The 13,722-nt window shown below is 44.5% G+C and overlaps 1 protein-coding gene across 2 annotated transcripts in view; it reads left to right on the top strand.

Moving 5' to 3' along the window:
- Positions 1-52: 52 nt before the first annotated feature.
- JPT1 (Jupiter microtubule associated homolog 1) overlaps positions 53-13,722 on the top strand; it is a 27,368-nt gene continuing 13,698 nt past the window's right edge. The window contains exons 1-5 of one of the 2 annotated variants that reach the window (XM_068654614.1): positions 56-263; positions 2,701-2,843; positions 3,445-3,542; positions 5,513-5,540; positions 9,969-10,961. In XM_068654614.1, coding sequence (XP_068510715.1) covers positions 208-263; positions 2,701-2,843; positions 3,445-3,542; positions 5,513-5,540; positions 9,969-10,117 — 474 coding nt within the window. In that variant the 5' untranslated portion in view covers positions 56-207 and the 3' untranslated portion in view covers positions 10,118-10,961. Of the gene's footprint in view, positions 264-2,700; positions 2,844-3,444; positions 3,543-5,512; positions 5,541-9,968; positions 10,962-13,722 lie in introns of those variants that run through there. The other variant, XM_068654615.1, reaches the window with a different exon arrangement.

The following is a 13,722-nucleotide window of genomic DNA, read 5'->3' as shown; positions in this document are numbered from 1 at the left end:
CGCCCAATGAGAAAGCCTCCAGGGGGCGGGCCTTAGGGATGCTATAAAAGGCGCGGCCGGTGCGGGCGGCGGCTGCAGTTGTCACCGGCAGCAGCAGCGGCAGGGTCCGAGGGGGGAAGGGGCGCGCTCCGTTCCCGGGACCGTCACCTCCCGCCGGCCTCCTGACGGAGCCCTCTCCCCTGCCTCCATCTCCTCCCGCCCGCCGCCATGACCACCACCACCACCTTCTCGGGCATGGACCCCAGCGGCAGGAACAGCTCCAGGTCCGCCGGGGGAGCGGGGCTCGGCGGCGGCCCTGGGGACCGTTAGGGAGCCGTTAGGGGACCGTTAGGGCGGCGGGGGCCGGGGCTTTCCCGTCCCGTCAGAGCCTCGGGGGAGGAAGCGGCTGAGGGGAGGGGGCGTTGGGCACCCACTGGGGGTGTTCGGGGGAATTGAGGGGGTCCCGGCGAGTACGGGGGGGGGGTCCGAGGAGGGTACCGGGGGGGTCAGGCCGCGTCCTGCCGTGTCTGCCCGGTGCGTGTGGGGCTGTGTGGGGCCGGGGGCGGGGGGAGCTCCCACCCCCACACCCACCCCGGGCCTCCCGCCTGCCTCAGCCGCCTCCTAACAAAGAAGGGAGGCGACTCCCTCCGCGCTGCGCAGCCACAGCCGGGGGAGGGGGCGAGGGGAGGGGGGCACCGCGCCCGGTTCCCCCTCCCCATCTCCCCCCCGTCTCCCCTTTTTCTCTCCCCGGCCCCTCGGTGGGGGCAGCCCCGGGGGTTTCCTAGGGCTGGGCGCGGCCGGGGGCGGGCGCCATTGTCTTGCTCTGGGGCCCCCCCACCTCGTGCACCCCCCGCCGAGGGGTTTGGGTGGGCTTCCCCCCCTCCCCTCCCGGGCGGCTGCTCGGGCTGAGAGACCCTCGGGGTCGGGGAGGGGGGGACCCAAAGCCCTGCCCCGGCTCCCACCCCACAGCCGAGGGGAGCTGGGTGGGGAGCGGGGAGGCAGCAGCATCGTGGAAGAAGCCGTGGCCCTGCTCGGAACAAAGAAAACTTGCCAAGTCCGGCTGGAAGGGAAGGGATGCAGGGCACTTGGGCAGGCGTGCAGGGTGCCGGTGGATGCTGCAGCAGCGAGGGCAGGCTCGCCTTCAGCACCGAGCCTTGGCGGCTGCCTTTTCTGTAAGGTTTATGGCCTGACAAAGCAGATGCTTCCTGTTCGCTTGTAGCTTTTTTTTTTTTTCTTTGGGGTGGAGGAAAAAAAAAAAAAGAAAAACGTCTTGACAAGTGCTTCCTGGACGTGGATGAATTTTCAGTGCACATCCCTGGGTATCAGGTGCAATTTTAAGAACACTTCATTGACTGGAGTGTGAGTTGTAGCTGTGATGAAGCATGTTAAAGCATCTCAGGGTCGAGAGAAGCTTCTAATAAAATCTGTCAACCTTTTGTCTTGGATTGGCAAAAGTGATTGCTTCTCTTAAGCAGCTTGAGTAATTTGCCTTTTTGCTTCAATTGCCTTTTCTGTTACTTTCATTAAGACCTTCTGTGGAAACTGCCATGCTGCTAAGAGAATACTGGTTTCACTGCTGTGGTAAAATGAGGTGACGTAAGATGAGGGGATGAGCCCTCTTTTTGAACAATCTGTTCTTCAAATTATTAAGTGTAACAGATGCAACCAAGAAAATACACAGGGATGTTTCCTTCGGGGAAAAAAGGTAATGAAGTGATTCAAGACCATTATACTATATCCCTTAATTCAGAAAGGAGAAGCAGCAAATCACAAAAGTGTTCTTGGATTCATAAAGCATATTACACAATAGTGGGATCCTCCCATTAGCTCCTGAGCATTATTAATTATATATTTGGAAAGGAATTTTGTAACAAAAAGCAGTTAGCTAGTTTAATAACACTAAATATTCACGTCCAACACCTTTGTCATTTTTTCTCGCCATTGTCTTGAGTACTGTAGGCTGGAGAAGTGTTTTGTATTGCATCTCAATTAAACTATTAGAAAAGAAGAGGGAGTATGCACCTTCCCTGGCTTGTTTTGGTCTTCCTTTGAGGGCACTGCGTGTCTTGAAAGCACGTTTCTCTTGGTGTGCTCAAATCCCTTTAAGCTCAGTCCAGTAGCACGCTGCAGGCCTAAGGGTTTTTCTGATGAAACAAATCCAGATAGAGGCCATAGCCCAGTCATCAGTGATGCAACCAGCACTTTGACTCATGTGCCAAACTTTAGTCTTTGCTGTGCTGCCAATTTGAAGATTAAGTGCCTTCATAGGGTTCTCTAAAAAAAGCTGGATTCTGGTGTGCCTGTATGATTATATATATATTTAATTTGGTCGGACACTGAAGACTGGTGGCAGCTCTTGTTGACACCAAGTGAAGCAAGGACACAAGTAGGATACAGGAATATTTTGTTTTGCTTTTGATAAATGTCACCAAAGAAGAGCAGTGGCGACGTAGTATTTTGTCTGAATGCTGGCAAGTAATTTAGCTTTATAGGTTGAGTTATGCACTGAAGACATAACAGTGGCATTTATTAAGAGCCAATGCTTAACACAGTCATCTCACGTAGTTCCCATTTGGGCAGAATGTAGCCCATGCAACTATCTGCCTATTACAAGAGCCAACAATGATCTTTTGGCTTATTAGTCTTGTTTTACATGTTAGAGTGCTGCTCAGTAATGCAGATTATAAAGACCCAAGGTTGTAAAGTTGAATCTTTCTGCAGAGTGCTGCGTCCTCCTGGTGGCGGGTCCAACTTTTCTCTGGGTTTTGACGAACCAAAAGAACAACCCGTGCGAAGGAACAAAATGGCATCCAGCATCTTTGGAACTCCTGAAGAAAATCCACCTTCCTGGGCTAAATCATCGGGTAAGAATGTCGTGCTTTGTTCCCAGTTCTGCTGACATGCATTAATCCATTCTTGGTATTGGCCTGGAGCTGCTGGTGTCTGTGTGTGGAAACCTGAATTAACCTCCTATTTAATAGTTTGGGGCTACAAATGATGTCTACTTGCATGGGAATTTTTCTTTTTTGAATTACTTTCCAACTCTTTTTGAAAATTACCTTTTATTGTATGTCTTGGACATAGGTGTTGCAAGCAGATAGCTAAGAGGAATGTATTTTGGATGTGATACCTCCAGATTAATCATGTTACAATAGGGTGAATTTCTTTCTTAGTATGTGGATGACCGCTGATCTTGATCAATCAGAGGAAGTTTAGCTTTGTGCTGTGGTTGCAGCTGAAGTTAGGCTTCCATTTCTACAGAGCATTTTGCAGTAGGGCTGGCCTTTGGACCCTGCACGAGATGCAGCCATACAATTGTAATTTGTGAGTCATTATGTAAAGACCCAGGACAAACCTCAGGGTGGTAAAGCTGTCATTTACAAAAGAAGAGCACCACATCGGTTTTCATCTGCTTTCCCAGTAAGTTAATCTTGCAACCTGATTGGAATCAATCTCTGCTTCTAGGGACTAAGCCAGGTGAAATCAGAGAAGACAGTGAATCCTCTGGACCACAAAGAAGAAACTCAACTGATGCTAACTATGGAGACTTTGTAGATCCAAAGGTCAGTACATGAACTACAAAGAGCCTGATAAGGGGACACTTTGCTCTCTGTGTGTGATTGCTTTATCACTGATAGTTGCTCAGTTGAAATTGTTGCAGAATTCAAAGTCTTATTCTCAAACCTCTTCTTGCCCTGAAGGTTCTCTCTTCTGTAGGATAGTCTTACAGCGTGCTGGTGGAGGCTTGGATTTTTCTCAAAGGGGTGCTTTCTAGAGCCCTTAATTCTTCTTATTGATGGACAGTAATGAAGCGGTGTGAGATCTCACTTTAGCATTAATTGTTTTAATTATTTTTAACAATAGTTACCTACGTTGAACTGTGTGGATTTATTGACTTACAAAGGACTTGATTTCATATCACATCACCATGCCCCTCAGTGGCATGAATGCTTGTTTTATTTCTGTTACTCTCTTCAGTAATACTATCAGAAGTGTTTTTTCTATGTAAACTACTTGATAGCAATTATGGAGCATAATTTATAGTGTTAACATGGCTTTTGATTGATGTATGATTATAGTTAATGGCAAAAACAGGACATAAAGTAATAATTCCTCTGAACGTAAGGAAAAAAGTGAAACCTGGAACAGACTGCACTTGCAAAACCAAATTCCATAGGTGGAAAAAAAAAATAAAACTCTTGAGCTTTAGACCTAAGCCTAAACCTAAAGAGCTTTTCCAGAACAGAATTTTGTAGGTAAATCACCACTTAAATCTTATATAGATAACTTCTGGGTATAACCTTATGGGTTATAAATAGCAAGTTTTATTTTGATAACTGGCATCAATCATCAGTTTAACCCATTTTGTTATTAATAGCTTCAATGAGCCACAGAATTGTTCATTGTTGCATAAAATATCTTGTTCCAATTTAGCAAATGCAAGATTAAATTTATAGCTGCTACCACAGAAAACAAAAGTAAACTCTTTAGTCTAATTCTATTTTCTACTTAATTGTATTAAATACTCTGTCTTGTGGTTCTCAGCTTTGCAAACAGGATTCTTGTGATGCAGAATACTTTAATTTTGTGCAGTGATTAAAGTTACAAACAGCAAAAGCTAATGTACTATAGCCCAGTCTGAGATTTAAGGGGATGTATTTGCATGCATTGCTGTGTACTAATACCCTAACGACTGCGGGCTCACTGTGTAATTAACAATGTTAAGTCTATGGAAGCAGATAAAACCTCATGCCATTGAGAAGCCTTTGCTGCTGGAGCACTTTCTGTATCTTTGTGTTGTTACAGTCTGAACCCAATGAGTATGAAAAGAATGTTTAGCTGTTTGTGTAATGAAGGAAACTTTATCTGTAAAAAACTTCTTGATGTTTCACAAAAAAAAGTTAAATATCCTGGATGGAACAAATATTCTTGACCTTGCTAACAGATACATGTTTGGTGTTGGAAAGATTTGCTTAGGAGAAAGGAGGGAACACCAAAATATTTCTAATTGCTTTGAGTATGATTTTTTTGTCGTTACTGCTTGGCAATTGCAACGATCTGGTTACTATCAGTTCTGATGAAGGATGCTGTATTTAATAGTGCTGTAAGACACCTGCATCCTTCACAGTGTGGGAGCAACAAGTGTACCATATGTTACAGGTCATCAAGATTACTTCGGTACTATCTGTCTGTTTAAATTTTTAAAAGTATGTCAGGTAAATAAGCAGTTGATTAAAATTTAAATTAGTCACTGTGAGAGAACTAGTGCTTACAAACCCATTGTATTAATCTGCATAAATATGTATCTAGAACCAGCCATGCTACTCTGATACCTGCTTCCTCTGCTCTCCTATCTGCCTGTTCTTGCTCTAAAAGTTCTTCATTGGGTCTGTCAGAGTGTCTTTGGGCAGAGCAGCACGCTTGACCAGCTTTGTCTAGCCGCAGCACAGAGTATTGAGTACCCTTTTGATGGAGGTAGGGGGTAAATACTTTTTGGAGTATGAGATATAACGTGTTCCTCTCTCTCTTCTAGGGAGGAGATGGTGGTGGTGAAACTTCTGGTGAGTAACTCCTTCAGGCTCTTCCAGTAGAACAGTTTGTACTTATTCTCCGTTGAAATAGAAGAGGTCATGGGATATACAAATGGTTTCTCTCAAGACAGACAGCTTGGGGTTCTCCCTGGAATCCATCAAATCAATATCATGACCTCATTACTTCAGTGGAAGTTGGTAAGAGTGGATATGGAATGCAGTGGCAGAATGCCTCTGTTTAGTCATCAGGTTAGAGACAAGAACAGTCCTGTTCGTTTATTTTGCCAGCAGCAGCTGGTGTCGAGATTTGTTTAAGTACTAGAAGGCAAGGTGGGTACCTTCTTGCAAAGACTTAAGTCATTGAAAGACTATAATTCTGTTTTTAGGAGTTTACAATTAAATAGTACAGTCAACTTCATAGATTTTAGTTCAGCGGTTTACCTCTTTCCATAGTGTTCTTCCACACAGCAAATGCTTGATGCACAGAAATAAGCAGGAACAGCTACTGCATCTGAAAGCATCTGCACTGACTAGCTTTTAAGTTCCTTAAGTTGCTTTTTTAAATGCTAATTTTTGCCAAGGAAGTGCATATGCATACTGAACCCTTCATGTAAACAGAGGAACTTCCCCTAGCAGCATACATTTTACCTTGAAGGTTTTTTTGTGTTTTTTTTGCTCTGAGGGTGGAAATCTCTCCTTTTTAAGATTTACCTTAAGAATAGCTACTTCCTGATGTGAGGAATGTCTGTGTTGACCAAGTAGTTTATGCGTTACTTCTAACACCTAAGAGCTGTGGAAGATCGCTACAGCTATTAGCAGTTCCATATCCTGAGCAGACATCTGCTGGGAGGGTGAGAGGTTTTCCAGAGTGCTTATTAACTACCTCTAAGTGGTATCTCTGACCAAAATAAGTCTTTCTCCTCCGGCAACATCACTGCTTCTAATAAAACTATAAAGGCTGCTTTAGTCTGTCTTTCCCTTGTCTGTCTGATCTTAATTAGCACCCTAGTGGGCATTTAGAGTTTGTGCCTTAGGTAGGAGAATGTGGTTTGATAACAGAATTGCCCTGGTCTGAGGGCTCTGCTCCTTCTCCTGGTACTTGCTTTAAAGCAGCTCACTCTGGGGTTAGAAGACAGCCTGCAAGGAGTGATGAGGCAAGAAGAGGTGGCATTGGAGGCAGCAGAAATACAGCTGCCTGGGTTAGCAACACCTGACTGAAACTTTGAGTACAAACTGATATTCCTGACTCTTAAAAGTTCCCACTTTCACAGGTCTAATATTTGTTGGCCTTTGGTTTGTTTCCAGAAGGTGACAATAAAGGAAGCCCTTATCAAGTACCGAGTATATCTATGCTGGGAAGTGGTTTCCCAAATAACTAAATGAGCAATCTGTTATTGGACAGTAGCACCAAGTTAGTGTTCCTAACTGGAGTTGTCTGCTGTTGACTAAAAATTAAACTTTTGAAGACAGACATGGCAAAATGAAATGGTGGGCACGTTTGGCTGTTCAACTTCCACTGGTGGTACTTAGGAAGGAGTAGGAAGTTAATGGTTCCTGGAGGTGGCGTATATGGCAGACACCTGAGAATCTCGATGCATTGCTAAATTAATCTCTCCCTTTGATAGATTTGGGTATCTTAGCTTAATGGAGCACAGAGTCCTGTTGAGCTGGCTGTTTCACTCCACCAACCACTTGATATTCCCGCTGTGTGAGATGGCAGGCACTGGATGGTGAACATCCCACTTGTTGCACATGTCATTTTGCACTTGACGTTGCATAGCTGTCTCCTGGGTTTGAAATGGGATGAATATGCCTCTAAATAAAAGCTGTCGGCTTATAAATTCACAGCATAACTAGATTTGTAATAGGCTCCCATCATTAAAAGTTTCCTCTTCTGCATTTGGAAATGATTTTCTCTATGTAACTGATGTTAAAACCCCATGTAGGTGTCAGGTGGGATGTGCATTTTTATTAATTATGTCTGTCTAGGGGAAGAAGAGTTGTTCCTTTTGCAGAAGTGTTCATGCTTCCTGTTTGGAATCTGTAGTTCCTTTTTGTGCATGAAGGGTTCCAATAGTTTGCAGTGTACTCACTAGCAAACTGACTGAGAGGTTACATCCTTTCTGATAAGGGAAAGACTTCAATATTTGATCCGATCCTGTTGCCTTTTACCACCTCGGTTTCTAGGTTAGTAAACTGTGCTATACCTTGATTATGTGGGAAGATCTACTGCATGTGTCAGCTGGCTAAACGAGTCTCTAACATGCTATGGAAACTTCCCCAGATTCTCCTGTGATAGTAATTCATGTTTCTTCTGTGATTGGGTTAGTGCTGTGTAGCTGATGTATGTGACTAGCTAAGGAGAACTAGACAGTGCTTAATTGACTGTCACCAGTGACTGCCTTTACATGATGCACTGGAAGGTGAAGTCTGACGTTCAGTAGACAGATTATCATGGCGAGTGCTTCACAGTGCTTGGGCTGTCTGCTTGAAGCACAGACAATGAAGCATTCAGTGCTGTCCGAGCAGCGGGCATGGCCACAGTTGTTTTCAGCTTGCTGAGTAAGCAGGCAGTGGTATGCTTGAGCTGCAGAAGCTTCAAGCTTAAAACTTAGTATTCAAACTATTTTGTTCAGATGTGTCCGTGGGTTAATGAATGCAGCAGAGGATCTATACTGTAAATGATCTGGCTGCATGGAGGTTATGCTAAGCTGCTAGGGTTCTTTGTTACAAGGTTCTTTGAGTGGGTTTCCCCGTGAGTGGGTTTTCTGCATTTCTGATAAAATCCTGCATCAAAAGTTATTTAAAAAAAAAAATAACTTCAAAAACAACAGTAAATTGCCACAGCATTGGATTAAATCTCCAGTGGATTAGAAAATAGCTAAATAATAGGAGGCAAACAGTAGGGTTTAGTGATTGCTTTTCAGGTTGGAAAAATGAGCCATGGGAAGTGGTGCTGGGACTGGACTAGTTTTATTCAGTGTCTTCATCCATGACCTGGAAAAGGTAATGAACAGTGAAGTCTCCAATTTTGTTGGTGATAGCTAAGCTCTTTCAATGTGCTGATGGTGAGAAAAATCTTACGGTCAGAAGGACTCAACAAAGTGGGCAGATTAAAAGGTCTTTGCATGAGTAAGTAGGAAAAAATAGTAACTTAACCACCTAGGAAAATACCACGTAAACCATGCCAGTCCCATGTTTGGCTCTGCGCAGTAGTTAACTCTCAAGATCTGCCTTGTGTTTAACTACTAAAAATTCTTTGAAATGTTTGGAGGAAGGCAACAAATCGTTGCATGTCATCTGGAAGAGAACTGGAAAGAAGATGGCGTTTTGCTTCTCTAAATAATATGCCTGAATCTTGTGTTGTGTGTGCAGTCCCTGAAGTGTGAAGACCAGATGGTTGTAGTGGGGGTAAAGAAAAGGGGCAGAGGAAGGCAGCAGAAAAGATCATGGAGGTAGAGCAGCTGCCTTGCGAGGGGACTAAAATGGTGGTGCATTTTCCACCACCTTGAAAAGAAGGCTGGGAGAGAGGGAACATAATCAAGATGAGCAAAATCATGATGGTACCGGTTAAGATGAATGTGCAGATGTTTCCCAAATCCTCCAAAAAGAGAGTTAGTGTTGATTAGATGAAAGTAAGATCTGTTAAAAGCAGATAAAATACATATTCACAGAGCTGGCCATGCACCCACACCCCCAAGCATCAGAAGACATCGTGGAGCTGATTTAGGCTTTTGGATCAAAACTGATTGTATTAATTTATAAAAAGAAATATGAGGTACTAATGATCTTGCTGTCCTTATCTATTTCATTGACAATTAATTAATATATTAGTTATTTGCTAGAGTATCTAAAGTGCTTCCTGTGAATAATTCCTCCTGTGTCCTGTCTTCACTTGTGGTTGTTCCGAAGTATTTAAAGCAGATGACGCTGTCATGTGCTTTCCAGGGAATGTAAGACTCGAGCCTACCCATGCATGGATATTCCCCAGTCTGTTCTGTGTGAAGCCTCAGAAGCGTGTGTCAGACACTCTTCCCTCTAAATACCAGTTATGAAATTGGGAATGCAGTTTGAATCTGAACTCTTGCTTCCCAGCACTGATGCTTTTTTTTTCCAGCAACTGCTCAGATTGAGTTGAAATTGTTAGGGTGGTTGCACACTGACTGTGTACATGACTTAATTGTAGCTGCTTGTCATAAAGTATAATTCTGTGGTCCCCTAATAGTGGCTGAGTGACTGTGACTCTTGAATGCCTGAAACTGAACTGTAAGGCATCAGAGTTCTGAAAAATACTTCAGGCAGCTGAAAGTCTGTCATGCCAGCAGATTACAGCAGCACTCTCTGAGTGTGTCTGTAAGCCTGGAGAAAACTTTGTGGGGCTGATCTTCTGTCTAAGCCAGAGAAACCTCTGGCTTTCATTATCTACATCAAATACCTTAAAAGCTTCTTTTCTTTTAGAAAACACTGAGGCTGATGTAGAAGCTGCCCCAGGTCAGAATGAAGAAAAATCCCTGCCTGCTGCACCTGTTCCTAGCCCAGTAGCACCAGCACCTGCACCGTCCAGGAGAAATCCACCTGGTGGCAAGTCCAGCCTAGTCCTTGGTTAAACCTTTCCTTTCTTTCCTGACTGTTTTGAACTCGTGTCTGTTTCTTTTCCCCCATGCTTGTGAACTGCACAACTTGAGCCTGACTGTACATCTCGAATTTCTTTCATTAAAAGAAGCACTTTATGTACTCCATCCTTTTTTGAGATCAAGTTTTGTTGTTTTTGTTGTGTTTTTTTTTTTTTTTCCACTTCTGTCCTGTGTTTCCCCCAGATCTACTGGAAGTGACATGAGTGTTTTCTCGTGATAGACTTGAGGGAAAGCTTTATGAAGTATAGTAATGTAATTCAAAGGAGAGTAGATTGGTTCTAAATGTGCTTAGCGGGTTTTTGTACTGAGATTTTTAGAACCCCTTAGCTTTACAAAGGGTCTAGAGTCCTGGTTAAAGAGGCCAGCAAACAATCAGTAAGTGTGGTCCCTTCCTCCACGTGTGAGTTCTGGGGATCTAAAAGAATTCATTGTCTGCATGTGGTAAATGCCTTGAGCCCTGCTGTGCCATTTAAAGTGGTTAGTGTACACCATGCTGCCTTTAACAAAATAAAACAAAATAATCTTGGTACTAGACTACTACGAAGCAGGGTATGTGCCAAATAGAGGGCTAATGACCAGAGCCGCCTGGCCTGATGCTAGGAGGGGATTTATTCAGACTTTAATCAGTGAAGGTGGAGTGGATCGTATAAATAAATAAAAATTACAGGGCATTTTTTTTACAACTGACTCAATGCTGTGCATGATCATGCTGGTGCTTGACCATGAGGTGAAAATCTCATCCTTTAAAGTGTGTGTTGTAATTTCACGAAGCTGGACTGTTGCTTAAAGTAAATAATATAGAAATTTTGAAGCAGTGTTTCCTGTGTGGGTTTTATTTCATGGGTTTGGCTCCACGTTGCTCTCAGCAGACCTGCCTCACTCCGACATAGGTGGGATGGAGCAGAAGAGGTGAGTTCATACACCTGACCTGGGGGTACCACCACATGCCATCATCCCGTTGAAGAAAGTGTCTGACTCCTCTTTGGTTTTATCTTCTAGAACAGAGAAGCATGCACTATGGCTCAATACATGTTATCTGCTTTACCAGAAATATTTCCTTCTCAAGAAAATAGAGGAAACGAAAGTTTCTTGTCACAAAAATAAATCAGATCCTGACCAAAAAGGGGGTGTAAGGGAGACCGAGTGATCACGTGCTCTGCCGTCCCGGAGGGTATCTGCTGTGTGATAAGCCACAGCACGGGGTTTTGTACAGAACTATGTGTGCAGGAGGGACTGTGCCTTTTTCACCCTCCCCCATCCTGGAAGAACAGGATCTAAAAATACCCCAGCTTTCCAAGTCAGTTTTGGAGAAGCCCTGGCCTTACATGTTTAGAGCAAATCCAGTTTTATAGGTTAATGTGCTCTCCCTCTCCTACAGCTGGGGGTGTTCTTCCCTACAGCTGTTATGAAATGCTGTCTGGCTGCTGGGTACATGTAAATCATGCCTACCTGTTTCCTGGCCTAGGAGGAGGAAAATAATAAATTTCCATTTCCTTTGCAAGCTCCACAGCCAGAGGAACGTCTGAATTCTCCTTTACAGTTTCTGAGACCGGGCAAGTTGCCTTTCCACCTGCCTTGATCAGAGCATTGCAGCCACAGCTGAGATTCACTACAAGGGTGCAGGACACACGTAACAAGGCAGCTGCTCGCTATCCTTGCTGATCACTTTTGTTTCTCACCATTGGCATAAGCCCAATTAGCGGTTCACTCACCTGTGCTCCCACCTGGGTTCTGGGTGGGGGGATTCATGCCTGCAAACCCCATGTCCCCCTGCTGCCTGCACTCGCCCTGTGGGCCCAGCTTAGGCACGTTTGAGCTGCTGGGGGCCACCCCGTGCTGGTGGCACATGGATGGCATCCTGGCTGACATCGTGGGCACAGTGCTGCTGGACTTCTGCAGTGACTCGTGCCTGGAGCTGGTGGAGCAGCAGGACTTCGTGCTGGAGCAGTACGGCGGGCTGCAGCTTGGGGTGAGTGGTGGGGTGCTGTGGGCAGGCAGAACACACAACGGGGGCTCCCCTGCTCGTAGGAGCTCCGTGGAGAGTTCTTTGATGCTAGCAGCCTTAATTAGAGCAATAAGAGGCTTCTTCCAGGGAGATGTGTGTGAGAATGAAGGATTCTGGTGTAAAAATAACTGGGGGTGAAGTTTTTCGCAGAGCCGTGCTCACAGACTGCTCTGCAGCAGCGGTGGTAACGTCCCTGCAGCTCCCTGAGCACTCTGAAGCATTAATGTAGCTCTTTAGCAGGCCAAAAAGTACAGATATTATATATGGGCCTTGTATGGTTAATAAAGCCCCATTTCTACATCATTCCCTCTGCATGCTCTGAGGAGCAAAGCGCACGGTAGGGAAGTGATCTGGAAAAAAATGTAAAAGGCTTGCGGTGCACCCTATATCTGTGCAAATTGCTGCTGTTTTTAGCTTCCATTATGTTTGCTAATGACTGAATGAATAGCAGAGTTATTTGCAAGGCAAAATTATAAATACTATGAATCCAGGCTCCTGCTTCCTTCCTGTTACCACGGGACAACTGGGACTCTTCAGAAAGGCGGATGGGTGCTGATCCAGGCCGTGCCATGTACTTTCTCTGAGAAGTTCATTGTTAACTTCTAAGATCCTGCACTGAGCGTGTAATTTATTTATTTATTTATTATCTCTAAGGAGTGACAACTCCCATCCATTTCCTTCCTGTTCCATAGCTAGGTGCTGGTATCTGCAGCAATGTGACAAACCGGAGTGCTGGGTCCGGGCAGTGTTTTCACAGGCTCCAGATGACCAAGCTCTGATCCATGGCTGCTGATGCTTGAAACTTCTGGAACTAGTAAATGTTGGCAATAGACATTATTTTCTTTCTTGCTTTATATGAACAGACACAACTTAGTGCTTAAGTGAGTATGTTTAGGTATCTGTGCCTTTTATGAGACTCCCTTAGGTGTACTGGGACAAGAAAAAAATAGTAATTGAAGGGATCGTGATCATGTGAATGTTTCATTCAGTTCTATTTCTGACACTTTTATATCCTAATTTGGTTCACGCTCATCCTGTTTGTTCCCAGACCTTTCATGTGTCAATGAAATAACCAGATAAGTGGCTTGAGTCCCACGCAGATCAGCAGGGGCAGAAAGTTCTTATCTTGCTCTTCATTGTTAGTTGGGCTTCACAAGGAAATTAGGTCTGTGTATTCCCATCCATCTCCCTCTTCAGTAACCTCTGGATGTCTGGTTTAGGTGCATTTGGCAGAACAATAATTTAGCAAAGAATTTAGCGAAGATTTGAAGTTCCTAGAAGTGTTATGTAAATAACAGCTGGTTAAAGATACTGACCTTGTTAGTTCTGCACAGGCACTGGGAGCCTGCGGGGCCACGTGTCTGTGCAGGGAAACAGAATCCAGACTGGGATCAGCCGCACACTGAGCTCGTTGTGACAGGTGTCTACGAGGGCTATCCAGGAACATCAGAGGTGTTAAGATACCCTCGTGTCTGGGGGTTGGAAGCACTGTGATAATGATTTATGCAGTGCCCTCTTAGTGTTGTTTGTGCTTTGTGGGTGCTTATCAGCTGTCTATTGAAACTCAATCCAT

The sequence above is a fragment of the Anas acuta genome, chromosome 18 (assembly GCF_963932015.1).
Source record: "Anas acuta chromosome 18, bAnaAcu1.1, whole genome shotgun sequence".
In the NCBI taxonomy this organism is placed as follows: domain Eukaryota; kingdom Metazoa; phylum Chordata; class Aves; order Anseriformes; family Anatidae; genus Anas; species Anas acuta.
The sequence above is the reverse complement of the archived record's forward strand: the minus strand, read 5'-3'. Positions and strand labels throughout refer to the sequence as shown.